The 17,017-nt window shown below is 41.1% G+C and overlaps 3 protein-coding genes across 6 annotated transcripts in view; all 3 read left to right on the top strand.

The window, feature by feature from the left end:
• Positions 1-17,017, top strand: part of LOC126404273 (gastrula zinc finger protein XlCGF17.1-like) — a 331,284-nt gene that overhangs the window by 221,987 nt on the left and 92,280 nt on the right. The window lies entirely within an intron of this gene.
• LOC126404358 (gastrula zinc finger protein XlCGF49.1-like) overlaps positions 7-17,017 on the top strand; it is a 95,694-nt gene continuing 78,683 nt past the window's right edge. Inside the window, exon 1 of the mRNA XM_050067538.1 lies at positions 7-937. Within this exon, the coding sequence (XP_049923495.1) occupies positions 90-923 (834 nt within the window). The 5' untranslated portion in view covers positions 7-89 and the 3' untranslated portion in view covers positions 924-937. The remainder of the gene's footprint in view (positions 938-17,017) is intronic.
• On the top strand, positions 10,651-13,473 carry LOC126404391 (gastrula zinc finger protein XlCGF57.1-like). Its single transcript, XM_050067595.1, has 3 exons — positions 10,651-11,472; positions 11,716-12,246; positions 12,321-13,473. The coding sequence occupies exons 1-2, from the start codon at positions 10,679-10,681 to the stop codon at positions 12,212-12,214; spliced, it is 1,293 nt and encodes a 430-aa protein (XP_049923552.1). The 5' UTR covers positions 10,651-10,678; the 3' UTR covers positions 12,215-12,246; positions 12,321-13,473.

Here is a 17,017-nt window from a genome sequence, read left to right as displayed (position 1 = left end):
AGTTCACATCCACTCCTGTCCCTGTGAAGAGTGAAGATGATGAAGAGAAACCTCAGTCCTCACAGCTTCATCAAAGACACACTGAACAGATGGAAACAGAAGCAGAGGGAGAGGACTGTGGAGGAGCAGAACCAGCCAGGAACTCAGATCCAGATACACATTTACAACCTGAGACTGATGACAAGACTGGAGCATCTTCTGAACCAGAGACTGATGACAGTGATGACTGGGAGGAGACCAGAGAACCTCAGTCAGGTTTAAACTCTCTGAAAAATGATCAAGTCTCTGTCAATGATTTGATTGTTGATGACAAACGATTTAACTGCTCTGAGTGTGGGGAAAGATTTGGTCACAGAGGAGTTCTGAAGGAGCACATGAGAGCTCATACAGGAGAGAAACCATTTAGTTGCTCTGAGTGTGGGAAAAGATGTAGTCAGAGGGGACATCTGAAGATTCACATGAGATCTCATACAGGAGAGAAACCATTTAGCTGCTCTGAGTGTGGCAAAACCTTTGGTCAAAGTGGAGCTCTGAAGAATCACATGAGATCTCATACAGGAGAGAAACCATTTAGCTGCTCTGAATGTGGAAAAAGATTTGGTCAGAAGTTATATCTGTATAAACACATGAGATGTCATACAGGAGAGAAACCACATGGCTGTTCTGAGTGTGGCAAAAGCTTTGGTCAAAGTGCAACTCTGAAGAGACACATGAGGTCTCATACAGGAGAAAAACCATTGAGCTGCTCTGACTGTGGCAAAAGATTTGGTCACAGTGGAGATTTGAAGAGACACATGAGATGTCATACAGGAGAAAAACCTTTTAGCTGCTCAATTTGTGGGAAATCATTTACACAAAATGGAAATTTACATATACACATGAAAATTCATGAAGGAGAAAAAGGATTCAGCAGTTCAGTCTGAAAAAAAAAAAAAACGTGACAAGCGTGTTACGACATAATACATTTTTTGATTGTGTTGCCTTTTTTTTAAACTTTTTTTGTAATTTACTTTATTACTGTCATTTTGATTTTTCATTTCCTGTTTTATTTATTTAGCTTATGTAATTATTCTGTCATCCCATAGTATTTTTTTATGGTATGTCTTTTAACTGCGTATCTTTTATTATTGAGTTTTAGTGGGAATAAGTTGTACTGTTCTTGTAAAATTAAAAAGTGAAAATAAATTATTCAAAAAAACGAAATGACATGCTAAGGTGTAAATAAATTAAATAATATAAGACCATTTAGTTTGTTTAATAAAAGGACAAAGTATAGACCTGTTCTATAGGAAAGGTAACTTTAAATGACTTCTGTTGTGATCTGGTGCTATAAAGAAGATACAATTCTATAAAATTAACTTGACCTTCCTGGAGTGATGGGGCGCCCCCCAGAATATAATGATAGGGGAAACACTGAAGCTGCTGAGCGATCTTCATGACTCAGCCTTCATTTGGAATTGTGTGTTATCAGCTTTACTCTCCCAGTTTGGAGAGGGAGACAAGAGAACTGGCATAGTTAGGTCGGTTCCAAAAGTCACACAAAAACACAAACTAACTGTCCAATCTAAGGGCAGCTGAAGACCAGCGACTCGTTGTGTTCTGTGAGGTAAAATTACTGATTCTGTCAATGGAGTCTGGTTGCTTTTAGGAGAGCATCATGTAACTGCATCAGTTTTCAGTTGTAAAGGGCTGTCTGGCAGCATGGTTAGGTGTTGAAAATACTTTTAATGTAGTGTCTACTTAAACTGATGTGGATATTGTTTAGGTGACCCTGTTTTTATGTGGCTAAGATAGGTTTTGCTGCTGTCCCCGTCCACAGTCACCAGACTCCTTTGATAGAAACAGCCCTTTTTTCTACTTAGCTTCCATGCCATTTTTAGTCTCTTTTGGGTCCGTCTGTATCATTCTGTGTCCCCTCTTGAAATTCAGAGGTTTTACGGGTTCACAAAGACAGTGCATGTGGAACTCTTCTTTGGTTGTATTTTTCCTTAGCAGTAGTAGTATGAGTCATGGGGTGGATAACTGATCAAGAGCTCCAATCAGAGCTGATCTGATCAATGGATGAGAGGAGCAGCTGCTGCAGAGGCGAGTGAAAGCAAGGGAAGTAATAAAGCAACTCAGGACATAAAATAAGCACAGCAGACACGTTAGACAGGATGAAGCATGGTGTTAAACTATGTATCTTTAAATGTTTCAGTCATGGCTGAAAATAACAGAAATAAACAGGTTTGCTGAATTCACATATCACTGCAATTCACAACAGTTTGCAGTTTCTACCTGGAAGGTTTATATCAAGGTCACGGTGATTCAGTCTGCGAAGACGTCATCAACATCCATGTAAGCATATGATGTCATCCGGAGACTTTAAGCGACTGTTTCGAGCTAGTGCTAGCTACTTTCATTGGAAAAGAGTTTGTGAACTCTTGTGAACTATAGCCAAGAAAACAATACTATGACGAACCAAGAAAAAATCAATATCTCCCAATGGTTGGATCAACTAACACAGCAGGGGGCGGCAGTAGCTCAGTCCATAGGGACTTGGGTTGGGAACCGGAGGGTTGCCTGCTCGAGGCCCCGTCTGGACCAAATATGGAGCGTGGACTGGTGGTTGGAGAGGTGCCAGTTCACCTCCTAGGCACTGCCGAGGTGCCCTTGAGCAAGGCACCAAACCCCACAACTGCGCGGGCGCTCGGTTTTCCTGAATAAAACACCACATTTGTGTTGAGGAGAATTTTTTATATAAATTTATTTCATTTACTCAGGCTGCCAGTAATAAAACTTGACGCATGGCAAACTCTTGCATCCTATGGACAATCATTCTCACATAATTCACTTTAGACTGAGCAAATAAAGAGCCACACTGTAGCCTCCAGACATGACAAGAGTAACAATACATGTTAATGACTGCTATGAAATTAAAGCTCACCTCAACCTCACTCACTCTGACACAGCTGAGTGAACACTGTGAAGCTGTTTGATGCTCAGAGATCTGTAGAAGTTCAATAAGGAGTTTTTGAGCTGTGATGTGAATGAACGACAACATTTCTGTGTGTGTGTATGTGTGTGTGTTTCCTGCAGACGTCCAGCAGCTGTTGGTGGTTAAAGAAGAGGTTCCCCCTGAGCAGCAGGAGTGGAGCTCCAGTGTGGACCAGGAGGACCCAGAGCCTCCACACATTAAAGAGGAACAGGAGGAACTCTGGATCAGTCAGGAGGGAGAGCAGCTTCAAGGGCTGGAGGAGGATGATATCACCAAGTTCACATTCACTCCTGTCCCTGTGAAGAGTGAAGATGATGAAGAGAAACCTCAGTCCTCAAAGCTTCATGAAAGACACACTGAACTGATGGAAACAGAAGCAGAGGGAGAGGACTGTGGAGGAGCAGAAGATGGAAACAGAAGCAGAGGGAGAGGACTGTGGAGGAGCAGAACTAGCCAGGAACTCAGATCCAGATACACATTTACAACCAGAGACTGATGACAGTGATGATTGGACGGAGACCAGAGAACCTCAGTCAGGTATCTGTCAAGTCACACATTTGCTTGTCTTAAGCAAGTCTCAAGTTTTAACCTTCAAGTCTCTTGCAAGTCCCAAGTCACTGTAGTTAGAATCAAGCAAGTCAGGTCAAGTCCTTGGTACGAGTCAAGCAGGTTGAGTCAAGTCATTTTTGTGTCTTAATTGGATACTGGACAGACTCTGTCTGTGTTTTTTGTGTGCTGACAAAATGTGTGCTGTTACCCTTGTTACATGTTGCTGTTGTCCCTGGTTTTATATGAGAAGATGAAAAGATTGCTAGATGCTAGGCTAATTTATACAATATAAAATGCCATAGACTTGTGCTAATAACATTAGAATTTTGTATTGGGGGGGGGTTGTGTCCAGATAAAGACAAGTGTTTGTCTGTCAATTCTGCGATTTATAGTGAAGCCAATTTGTGTACTTGTGTTTGAAATTGTCTCTGTTAAGCCATATGTGTGAATCAACTAAACTTTACAGCACTGAACACAGTCCTCCACCGCCGACTAGTGTTTTGGAGGTGTAACTGCAGAGTGACACAGACACACTACCGCACAAGTAAAAATAACGTGCAGATTTTTTTTTTTTTCCCACGACTAATCAATTAGTTGAAGATTATGTATGACTTAAGTCGACCAAGATTTTCTTTGGTTGACTACAGCCCTAGTATCCTTTATCTCACTGAGGTTTTGAGCAAGTTTTTGGTAAAATCCATGATGGTGACCATGGTTCTGAAATACCCTATCAGCAGTTTCTGCTGCTTAAATATCAAGAGGTCACTGTTAAATGATGATGGTGCTGAAATAGCACACCCTATTGTAATTTGCATTTCTCTCTGTTTGGTCCCTCTGTCTTCGTAGTTTTCCCCTTGGATCTGTCTTGCATCTCAGTAAGGCCTATAGGTCAGTCCAAAACACTGTGGGCAGCTGTACTGTGGTGAAGTTAGTTTTAAGTTGGATATTTGACAGACACTTGCTTTAGATGAAGGCTGCCCCTAATAGTTGACCAAACGTTAGTCGACCAGAGAGGTAAAACAAAACAACCAAACAACCATGAAATTAGGAGCTGCGCCTTGTCAAAATAAATCAAAACCTATATGACTGGACCATATTGGAATTTAATTTGAAAGGGCAGACACAGGAAGTGTCCATGCTCAGCAGTCAGACAGGAGTCAGGTTAATTTCCAGGGCTGGTACCTGCGGTTATTCCACAGGCTAGTTAACAGGGTTTCCTCCAGGATTTTTTGAAAAACTGTCACGATAAATTAAGAACATTGCACCTCTCCTTTATCTAATGTTGCCTGACTCTCTTCCTCGGGAACCTTCCTCTTCTTTTGAAAACACTTTAATATACTCATCTGAAAATGCAACTAGAAATGAGTTATAACAGAAAATTACCTGACATTAGTGCTGTTCAAAACATATCTGAAACGTAACGCGTGAAGGCCAAACTATGAATCCTTCACGTTAAATGTTACTGTCTTCAACAATGCAATATTAACATTAACGTTAACTAGGGCTGCTCGATTAATCAAATTTTTATCTAGATTACAATATGGGCTTTCAACGATTATGAAAACAAAATAATCGACATAAAGCGATTATGCGCTTCTTGTCAGTTTACTCTTGTTGTCTTGTGTTGCAAATCAAACGCACCTGGAAGCCACGCATACGCAATACCTCTCTCTCCCCTCCTCTCCTCTTTTCACTCCACGAGACAGTCAAGTAGGTGAACTACGAGTAATGCGAGTGGCAGGTGATCACGGAAGATTTCAAAAACAGCGTGCAGAAAATGGTAGAGGGAGAGTGAGAGAGGTTGGTCTGTGTGTGTCTGTGCATGCGCATCGGGGCCAAACTCCACCGTGCGCGATACAGAGAGAAGAGGAGAATTTTAAACGCGCATGTAGAGACAGAAATGACATGCCGTCGTGTAAACAATATAAGTCATCACGTGCGCTGCACAATCGTTTGCATAATCGTGATTTCAATTTTTATCAAAATAATCGCGATTGTTATTTTTTCCATAATCGAGCAGCCCTAACGTTAACATAAGGGTCGTTTTCACAGGCTTGAAAAAAGTGCATCAAACTTTATTTCAATAGCTTGACTTACAATGTGTGAGAGTACTACAAAATAAAACATGTCAGTTATTTTACAGCACTTCGCTGCAGTGCTTTACGCTTTTTTAAGCCTTTCCCTGTCTACGCACCTTTCCTCTTCAGCTGGGGTCGGAGAATTGCGGGCGGCTCTACATGCGCAGACAACGCAGCAGGACGCATTTGCCGTTGCAGTTACCTTCAGAATGGTTGTTTGTGTTCCCCTACTTAACCTGTATTGAAGTGGTAATGATTCAGTTAGAGATGAGAACAGTGAAAGTGTTCAATAAAATACCAAAGATTTCTATGATGTTTTCACAGCAGTGTCCTGCAACTGAAACATGAGACTCTTCATAAAGTTTTATATATGTAATGTGTTGTTTTTTTGTGTGTGTGGATCTCTTTTTATCTGCTTTAACACTACCCGATGCTGCAGAAGAATAAGTGAAAGTTAAAAATTAAACCCATTAAACCAAGTGGTGTTATTACAGGTGCACAATTTGAATAATTACCCAGTATAGCCACAAAATGAAGTTTAGGCCACTTTTATCTTTCCCTGAATAAAATTATACAACGCAGTCATGAGTCAGTGAGCACCCAGCGCCCCCGCCCTGCTGAGCAGGCATCTCAGAGCAGCCACCTCCGAAAGTGATTCCGATTTACAGTATACTATTGTTTAAAATTTTGATTTAGGCTATTGCAATTTTCAACGTTTTTTATGACGGATATTAGCGGTCCATCGTTAAAACAGGCCATGGCAGAGTTTATTTATAAATATGAACTACATTTTAAACTGTGATCCAGTGTTAAACTTAAACAGATAAGTCAACAGCAGGCTGCTTAGAATTAGATCTTGGCCTCTGGGGCTTGAAAACAAAGTCTTCTTATTTAAATCGAAATTGAAATCGAGTCCAGCCCTACGCGGAATTCTTAATGTTACATTTTCTTCATTTTCTTTCTTTATGTGGCTGGTTATGTGACTTACAGTATCCTACAGAAGCATTCGCTGCAGTACATGTGAACTGTGACTTGAATATTTGTGTATGTTTATGAATTAGTGATGAATCTGGTGACGGAAGCACAGCACAGCTGCAGCTGTTCATTCAATATGCGCGAAACCTCCTGAATGTTGAAATAGCAGTAATACCACATTCACTGATAAAATGACACAAGCGATGGGAAGGAGGGCGATTTTGACCATTTTTATTTGGATGCCCCCCCTCAAGTCGAGCACTGGCGACAAGTTTGAGTAGATTGATATATTTCATTTATTCTCTAACAGGATGTAGACATTTCTATTATTTTATTTATATATATATATATGTATATGTATATGTATATATGTATATATATATATATATGTATATATATGTATATATATGTATGTATATATATGTATATATATNTGTGTGTGTGTGTGTGTGTGTATATATATATATATATATATATATTTATATGTATATGTATATATATCCATTCATACAACATACTTCATACTTTTATACTTACATTATTTTAACATCTGGGGAAAAAAATAATCATTCTGAAGGTGTGGCAGCTTTTATTTTGGCGTGGCGGTGCGTCACGATCAATTACATGTAGAGGAAACCTTGAGTTAATAACATGTTGGGCAGTAAATCCAAAGTGTGGGATCATTTTGAGAAAGTCAAGGACGAACCCAAAGTGACATGTAAACTCTGCAGGCAAACATTTGCCTATTATTCCTCAACTACAAACATGACGCATCATCTGTCAGTAGCTACATGCCCATTAGCCACTTAGCACAATCATTACTGCTTTGCAGACAGCGTCATTAACAGGCAGCTCGCTCAGTGTGTGACGTGCACTTGTAGATAAAATATAGGCCTATATTAATGAAGGTTCATTAGTACGGTTTTGTATTTCTCTGTAATGTAGCACAGTGTTAACAATGTTACTGATACTATTCTTTCTCACACCTTCAACTCAAACCATTGTGTTGCCCCGCCCAAAATATGTCATTCAACAATTAAATTAATATTGTAAACATGTGGGCAACTAGTCAACTAATGGCCCTAAATGACGACTGTTGGTCAACCAGGAATTCTTATTCAGGGCAGCCTACTCCAGACCCAGCAGCAGCTTCTTAGTTTCAGGTTCACCTGACATTGGCAGTAGGAGGATGGTAAGGTCCCCTCACAGCCCTGCTATTTACTGCCAGCATCTGACGTGGACCATCAGTTGTACTATGAATAGAGCCACATGCGCGTTTGTGTGACTGCAGCAGTCCACAGACAATTAGTGCTGAAAGTATGTCCTTGGCCAAGCTACCTCACCTCTCTTCAATGACCATCGGCTCTGCCCCAATCTCACACACTTTAAAGAATACATGAGTGAAGTACAAGAACCACAAATTTGTACTGCAGTAGTACTTGAGTTGATGTACTTAGCTACCTTTCTACCACTGGTAGCTGAGTTGAGAAACACCATGAAATTAGCCAATGCTAGCTAATTTAGCAAACATAACATATCAGGAAATTGGCTTTAAATGGTCCATAATGTTATCTACATTGTGTTGTTTTGTAAGGCAGTGGCTACTGTGCCATTATCGGCATTTCTGTGGTGTTTATTTCTTGAGGTATCACTGCTGCTCTGCTACTCATTGCTAGGGACGCCATAGTAACGGCCTTAGACTGAGGAGCATCAAAATCAGTTAACGTTAGTCCACACATGATTTTGATGATGGTTACTTAAAATCATTTTTTTTGCTTTTCTAGAGAAGGCTTCATAGTTAGCACAGATTTTCAAATCTGCTGGAAGAATATTCCATTCCTTTATAGCTTTATACGAGAAAGCTGTTTGTGCAAAAGCAGTTTTACGTTTGGGAATACAACACTGCCACCTAGAGGTACTTCTCGATACCCTGCTCATCTGTTCAGAGGTCAGCTGAACAAAGGGCTTGAGGGGCGGAGGTGCAGTGTTGTGAATGATTTTAAAAACCAGACGTACATCTGCATACATAATCATGTTATCAAAGTTTAGCATCTTATGTTTGTTGAGTATGTGGCAATGATGATACTGTCGTGTTTTCTTATCCAAAATTTTAAGAGCTTGCTTGTACAGTGACTCAAGGGGCTTCAGGGTCGTCTTGTTAGCTTGGGACCAGCATGAGATACAGTAGTTAAAATGTGACATAATCATGGCATTAAAAAAGGTTTTGGCTGCTTCCATCGTAAGTGAATTTCTGATACATCTGAAATTTGCAAGGTTGTATTTCAGAGTGCGGCTCACCTGTTTTATGTGTTTTTTAAAACTGAGAGTGGAATCCAAAATGATACCCAGGTATTTAAATTCAGTTACATTAGTTATTTTTTCTCCATTTACAGTTATGTAGGGATAGTCCTTGTGCTTTTGTTTGTTGGTGAAAAACATGGTTGCTTTTTTCTTAAAATTTAAAGTGAGACATGATTCATTTAGCCAGTTAGAGGCTTTCTTCATGACGACTGTTAACTTGGCAGCCACTTGGTCTGCATCCCTCCCATGCGTGTGGATAACCGTATCGTCCGCGTACATTTGTATGTCTATATCACAGACCGACGGGAGGTCGTTTATGTACAGAGTGAACAGTAGTGAGCCTAGAATCGAACCTTGTGGCACCCCTACTGTGCAAGCTCTTGTAGGCGATATGAAACCATTTATACGCACACAGTGGAAGTGACCAGAAATGTATGATTTTAGCCAGGTCAGGGTATTCATGGACAATTTATACTGTGTCAGTTTTGAGAGGAGAATTGAATGATTAACCGTATCAAAGGCTTTGCGCAGATCTAAGAAAATTGCCCCTACCACCCCACCTTTGTCAAGATTCAGTTTGATAGTTTCAAGAAAGTGGCAGCATGCCATTTCGGTTGAGTGATTTTTCCTGAAGCCGAGCTGCATGGGATGCAGCAGGTCTTCGGACTCAAGATGTTCCATCAGCTGCTCCGCCACCACCTTTTCCACAGCTTTTGACAGGACAGGGAGTATACTGATAGGCCTATAATTGCTAATTTCTTGTTTATCTCCTGATTTGTATATGGGAGTTACAATAGCTGATTTCAGAGCACTAGGAAAGGTGCCTTCCTGGATAGATTGATTTATCAACTTTGTTATTGGGGTGGTCAGGTTGTCTTGGCAGGTTGAGGAAGACAGTGTCTAGTCCATGAATATCCTTAGTCCTGGAGCTTGACAGAGATGACAGGATTTTACATAGCTTTGCCTCATCTGTGGGCTGAAGGTTTAGATCCCTTTCATGGTTTATTATGATCTGATCAGGGTAGATTTGTGAGAAGTTGTGACTTAGTTCCTGAACGGACATAATAAAATAGTCATTAAAATTGCTGGCTATATCTAGGCTGTCTGAGATATGTGTACCATTTAGTTTAAGCTGCATGACTTCACTCTTTGAACATTCCTTTCCTGTGAGCACAGCTTTTTATTGTTCCCTTTTGCATCTTTAATTATCTCGAAGAAAAAGTTTTCTTTTGCAAACTTTTTTTTGCAAACTTTTCAACTGTCACCGGTTCACTATACATTATCCCTTACATAATTAACTTGAGTCTAAGCAAATTAAGAGCCACACTGTAGCCTCCAGACATGCCAAGAGTAACAATACATATTACAAGCTCACCTCAACCTCACTAACTCTGACATGGCTGATGGAACACTGTGAAGCTGTTTGATGCTCAGAGATCTGTAGAAGTTCAGTAAGGAGTTTTTGAGCTGTGATGTGAATGAACGACAACATTTCTCTGTAACGTCTGTGTGTGTGTGTTTCCTGTTTCCTGCAGATGTCCAGCAGCTGTCGGTGGTTAAAGAAGAGGTTCCCCCTGAGCAGCAGGAGTGGAGCTCCAGTGTGGACCAGGAGGACCCAGAGTCTCCACACATTAAAGAGGAACAGGAGGAACTCTGGATCAGTCAGGAGGGAGAGCAGCTTCAAGGGCTGGAGGAGGATGATATCACCGATTTCACATCCACTCCTGTCCCTGTGAAAAGTGACGATGATGAAGAGAAACCTCAGTCCTCACAGCTTCATCAAAGACACATTCAGCAGATGAGAACAGAAGTGGAAGGAGAGGACTGTGGAGGACCAGAACCATCCAAGAATTCAGATTTGTATAGACATTTACAACCTGAGACTGATGACAGTGATGGTTGGACGGAGACCAGAGAACCTCAGTCTGGTTTAAACTCTCTGAAAAATGATGAAGTCTCTGTCAGTGATTTGATTGCTGGTGAGAAACCATTTAGATGCTCTGAGTGTGGGAAAACATTTGGTTACAGTGGAGCTCTGAAAATACACATGAGATGTCATTCAGGAGAGAAACCATTTAGCTGCTCTGAGTGTGGCAAAAGTTATATTCAAAGCGGAGATCTGAAGATACACATGAGATCTCATTCAGGAGAGAAAACATTTAGCTGCTCTGAGTGTGGCAAAACCTTTGCTCAAAGTGGAGTTCTGAGGGTACACATGAGATCTCATACAGGAGAAAAACCGTTTAGCTGCCCTGAGTGTGGGAAAAATTTTGGGTACAGGGGATACCTGACCATTCACATGAGAACTCATGCAGGAGAGAAACCATTTAGCTGCTTAGAGTGTGGGAAAAGTTTTGGTTACAGTGGAGATCTGAAGAGACACATGAGATCTCATTCAGGAGAAAAACCATTTAGCTGCTCTGAGTGTGGCAAAAGTTATATTCAAAGCGGAGATCTGAAGATACACATGAGATCTCATTCAGGAGAGAAACCATTTAGCTGCTCTGAGTGTGGCAAAACCTTTGCTCAAAGTGGAGTTCTGAGAGTACACATGAGATCTCATACAGGAGAAAAACCGTTTAGCTGCCCTGAGTGTGGGAAAAATTTTGGGTACAGGGGATACCTGACCATTCACATGAGAACTCATGCAGGAGAGAAACCATTTAGCTGCTCTAAATGTGGAAAATGTTTTTGTCGCAGTGGAAGTCTGAAGGTACACATGAGATCTCATACAGGAGAAAAACCATTTGGCTGCTCTGAATGTGGGACAAGATTTGGTGATAGCAGTGATTTGAAGAAACACATGACATCTCATTCAGGAGAGAAACTATTTAGCTGCTCTGAATGTGGCAAAAGCTTTGCTCAAAGTGGAGAGCTGAAGAGACACATGAGATGTCATACAGGAGAGAAACCATTTAGCTGTTCAGAGTGTGGAAAACGATTTCGTCTTAAGTTATATCTGAAGACACACATGAGATCACATACAGGAGAGAAACCATTTAGCTGCCTGGAGTGTGGGAAAAGATTTCGTTACAGTGGAGATCTGAAGAGACACATGAGATCTCATACAGGGGAGAAACTATTTAGCTGCTCTGAATGTGGCAAACGCTTTGGTCGAAATTCACATCTGAAGAGACACATGAGATCTCATACAGGAGAGAAACCATTTAGTTGCTCTGAGTGTAGCAAAAGCTTTGGTCAAAGTGGAGATTTGAAGACACACATGAGAACGCATACAGGAGAAAAACCATTTAGCTGCTCAATTTGTGGGAAATCATTTACACAAAATGGAAATTTACAAACACACATGAAAATTCATGAAGGAAAAAAGTGATTCAGCTGTTCAGTCTGGAAAAAAAAACTGTCCAATTGAAGGGCAGCTGAAGACCAGCGACTCGTGTTCTGTGAGGTAAAATTACTGATTCTTTCTTTGGAGTCAGGTTGCTTTTAGGAGGGCATCTTGTAACTGCATCAGTTTTCAGTTGTAAAGGGCTGTCTGACAGCATGGTTATGTGTTGAAAATACACTTAATGTAGTGTCTACTTAAATTGATGTGGACATTGTTTAGGTGATGCTGTTTTTATGTGGCTAAGATAGGTTTTGCTGCTGTCCCCATCCACAGTCACAGACTCCTTTGATAGAAACAGCCCTTTTTTCTACCTAGCTCCCATGCCATTTTTGGTCTCTTTTGGGTCTCTCTGCATCATTCTGTGTCCCCTCTTGAAATTCAGAGGTTTTACTGGTTCACAAAGGCAGTGCACGTGGAACTCTTCGTTGGTTGTTTTTGTTGTGTTTCTCCTTAGCAGCAGTAGTATGAGTCATGGGGTGGATAACTGATCAAGAGCTCCAATCAGAGCTGATCTGATCTATGGGTGAGAGGAGCAGCTGCTGCAGAGGCGAGTGAAAGCAAGGGAAGTAATAAAGCAACTCAGGACATAAAATAAGCACAGCAGAAATGTCAGACAGGATGAACCATGGTGTTAAACTATATATCTTTAAATGTTTCAGTCATGGCTGAAAATAACAGAAATAAACAGGTTTGCTGAATTTACATATCTCTGCAATTCACAAGAGTTTGCAGTTTCTACCTGGGGGGTATTCCATCAACGTAGCTAAGAATGTCCAGACTAAGGTGTAATCTTGAAGTCTGACTAAACGCCAACTCCCAATCTAGCGCCAACCTGTTCCATCAAGTGAAATCATCTGGCTCCAACTGACGCTAATTCAAGCCTCACCTGTTAAGCCTCAACTCGTGCACGCGCCCAGGGAAAATAAAAAGCCCACACTAGTTGAGTGCCGAAAATGTTGCAGAATGTCAAAAAGCGAAGGACAGGAGTGAGCGGAGGCTTTTTCTGCAGCGGAGCAAACGCTCCTTATGGAAGTGTATGAAGACTATAAGGACATGATTACGAAAAAAGGCAACACTGCAGCAATTAATAAAGCAAAGGAGGTGGCGTGGCAGAATATTGCCGACAGGCTACATGCGTAAGTGACAAAGAAAATTCAGCATTTCAGCATAATATCATGTTCTATAAATCCCGCATCAAAGGGACAAAATATATGTAGATAAGAACACCTATTAAATCTAACAATTCAAGTCTGCCTAATGAAATTCACCAAATGTGTAAATTAATATTAGTGATAGACTATTCATCACATTTATCTACTGATTCCTATGTACATTTCAGATGTTGCATTTAATTAAACTATTTTATGTGAATCATCACATTTATCACATAATTGATCGTAGATTATGACATTTGAAATGATCAGTTTATAGGAAATAATCACATGACATTCATCTATTGATTGTAGAAAATGACATTTAGCAAATCCATCAGTTCAGTGGAGATGAGGAAAACTATTAAGTGGATGCAGTTGATAGATAATTATCTGTTTTCTTATCATTTGGGAGTCAATTGTAAGCTCTATCCCTTATGAGATCAAAATAAGGAAAATCCCCTGAAATGTATGGAATGTGCTACAGGATGAGGAACAGACAAACCACAATGATGTGTGTCCCATTTTAATGTGGTTGCTTTGTGTCATGGTTAATTCATAAATATAAAAGATAACCATATGTTAATGTGATCATCTCAAGCCCTATGCATGATGTATGGTGATGCTAGAAATAATCAAAATGAATAGAAAATACACCCTTTTTACCTCTCTGCAAACAGTTGCCTTAAGTGATACACACCGCCGCCGTACGCCGCGCGTCAAAACGCCCGCCTCCATTATATTCTATGAATCAACCCACACTGGCGCCGGCCGCCGCGCCACTCTGCTTCAGCCCACTGCTCTATTTATAAATACATGTTGACGGTGCCGCTGCGCGCCGCTGCCAGTGTGTGTTGGGGGGCGGCCCTTGACGGCCACAGCGCTGCGCCGGTGGCGGTGTGTGTTGCATTTAACTTAGCCTATCAGCATCACCAACACTATCCAGGAATGTACCGCTAGCAAAGAACCTCAGTGCAGTACAGACTGACTGCACTGAGGTTCTTTGCTAACGGTACATTCCTGACTGACTGCACAGTGGTCAGAGACTGGCTGCGGCGTGTGACCTTTATAACGTGTGGTTCCAGCAAACTGCATAGATACACGATGCTTTTCCTGCTGAACCGGTACCTCTCCCACAGATAGGAGTCTGTCTGTATCAATGGGCTGGTCTGGTCCTGGAAGACCCTTGGGTCTGGTGGTGGTTGGAAGGCCCTCTGTACAATGTGGGCCTCCTCATCAACAGGATCCTCGATGAAGGGGCATGCCATTATTTCCTAATTTACTCTCTCTTGCACTGTCTCTGTGTCTCTCTGGGTGTGTTCCTCTCCTTCTCTTGGATGCACTCCTTATATGGCTGTTGTCAGCTGACCTTAATTGGCTGTGAATTTGCTAGCCAATTGGAAACGCAGTGGGGTGGAGGGCAATCACATATTCATGTGGTTTGGTGTACATATATAGTCTTTTTTTTAATGCCTCAGTTTCATTTTAGTTTTGTTCTTATTAGTTTGATTTTGGCTTTACTGTTGTCAGTGTTTTTTTTTTATGATCTACATATTACTTTATCATCACATGACAGTTGTGAGTGTGTAAAAGCACTGGCAGAACTGTCTTTTAGGTGTCTGTTCTTGTCTATTGAACATTTTTTGATCATAGATGGAGCTAATCCTCACCATAATCCTGCTACACACCAGGATTGCCCAGCAGCATAAGTTACCATGGTTACTAGGCTGGTATTCAGGTTAACCACCTTGATGGAACGGAGGTGTGGCTCAGGTTGATAGAATGGAAACCAGAGTTTAGCTCGATGTATCAGGCTTAGCCAGAACCATGGTTTCCATGGTTACCGATGTGAGGCTAATCTTGGTCACTTTGATGGAACAGAACTCTGGCTCACGTTAGCCAGACTTGGCCATTTAAGCCTGGATTTGCCTTTAGTCTGCTTGATGGAATACCCCCTGGAAGGTTTAGATCAAGGTCACGGTGATTGTCTGTGAAGACATTATCAATATCCATATAAGCATATGATGTCATCCATTGGAAAAGAGTTGTCAGCTCTGCCATACTTATGAACTATAGCCAAGAAAACAATACTATTAAGAATCAGAAAAAAATCATCATCTGCCAATGGCTGGATCAACTAACACAGCAGATAACAATGGATCAACACTCAGCTCTGAAAAAAGTTATCCTGATGGATTATGTGTTAAAGGTTTGATTTTATTTCCTGAATGTTACACTCATGGACTATCTGTGTAAACTGCCCATCAAGATGTCAAAGGCTAAGTGTATTTTAAATCATTTATCCTCCTGAGTGTGTTTTTTTGAGTAAGCCCACAATTCCGGGTAACACTTCTGGGCCCTATTTCAGGAAGCAGAGGAGAGGCGTTCACCAGACAAACGGGAGCGGAGGAGAGGATTTTACTCATCCACTCCACAACACCTTGATGGACCAAAAAAACTGTGGTGGACGGCTCCTCTCTCTTCGATGCAGGAGAGAGAGATACAGAACATCCTATATACCAACAGCCATCAGGCTTTATTATTCTTTGACATATAATAGATGAGCTGACAGATAATTGAATTTCCCCTTGGGGATGACTAAAGTTATTCTTATTCTTAAGTTTTGCTTGTACTTTCTTCATTCTGTCAATATTAGGCTGAGGTTCATTGAATTGCTGAACTGCTGTGAAATGACTTCTGATTCACGTAATCCCCTTTATGCTCAGATGGAGCTATTTTGGGGTGTTGAGTCCCGCAAATGAGCCAGTTACACTGCAGAATCTTTCAATGTATGAAAAGTATTCATGAATCATTGCATCATGTAACATAGATTAATTTCTGATTAACACTGACAAACCTGCAGTTCCTTGGACTTCCTCTTTTTTTTAACATTATTTTCAGGGCTTTTGTTGCATCTAATGACAAAACAGCGTAATGTTGAGGGAGAGAGGGAACGACGCGCAACGAGAGGCTGCAGGCTGGGTTTGAACCCGCAGCCACTGCATCAGGCGCTGGGAGTCTGATCATGGGGTGTCCGCTCCATCCACTAAGCCACCGATGCTCCGTTGCAAATATTTTGATAATCGATTCTGATTTATGTCCAGGGAAAACCACAAAAAAACGGGCAAAAGTCCTCTCAGAGCCAGAGTCACTTTTCTTACCGCCTGACAAGCCGCTGCCTCTGATGTGTTCAGTGTCTCTGATGTTATAAAGAAAAGAATCAAAGGGCAATGCATTAAATTTGCTCTGATGATAATGCAAATCCATGATGTGTGATATTTGATATATCTGTGTGGAATAGATTGTTAGATAAACGAAAGACTGTGATGTGAAATTGTCATAGAGACACACCTCCAGGAAGACATCCAAACTGGGTCTAATCACCTTGTCCTTACACAACAGCCTCTGAATAAACTGTGCCTCAACGTCCAGAAGTTCATTCATTGAAGGACATGCCATGTTTCTCCCACCTGCGACATGCTCAGCCTCAAGCTTAGATGAAGCAAACCTGCGAGCTAGCCTTGGACCAAGACGTTCATTGCATGAACGTCTTGAAAACGAACCCCGTTTTTCGTGTGGGGGTTCCCGGTCTAGACCGATTCACGTCTCCATAAACGTTCAAATCAAACATGTAATG

Source organism: Epinephelus moara, chromosome 17 (assembly GCF_006386435.1).
Source record: "Epinephelus moara isolate mb chromosome 17, YSFRI_EMoa_1.0, whole genome shotgun sequence".
Taxonomy (NCBI): domain Eukaryota; kingdom Metazoa; phylum Chordata; class Actinopteri; order Perciformes; family Serranidae; genus Epinephelus; species Epinephelus moara.
This window is presented reverse-complemented; position numbering and strand designations above follow the sequence as displayed.

Bases quoted from the DNA above. Each gene is read 5' to 3' on its own strand.
- LOC126404391 (XM_050067595.1), top strand. From the start codon at position 10,679: ATGAGAACAGAAGTGGAAGGAGAGGACTGTGGAGGACCAGAACCATCC. The intron at 11,473-11,715 runs GTGTGGGAAAAA...GAAACTATTTAG, and splicing joins AAACCGTTTAGCTGCCCTGA to CTGCTCTGAATGTGGCAAAA.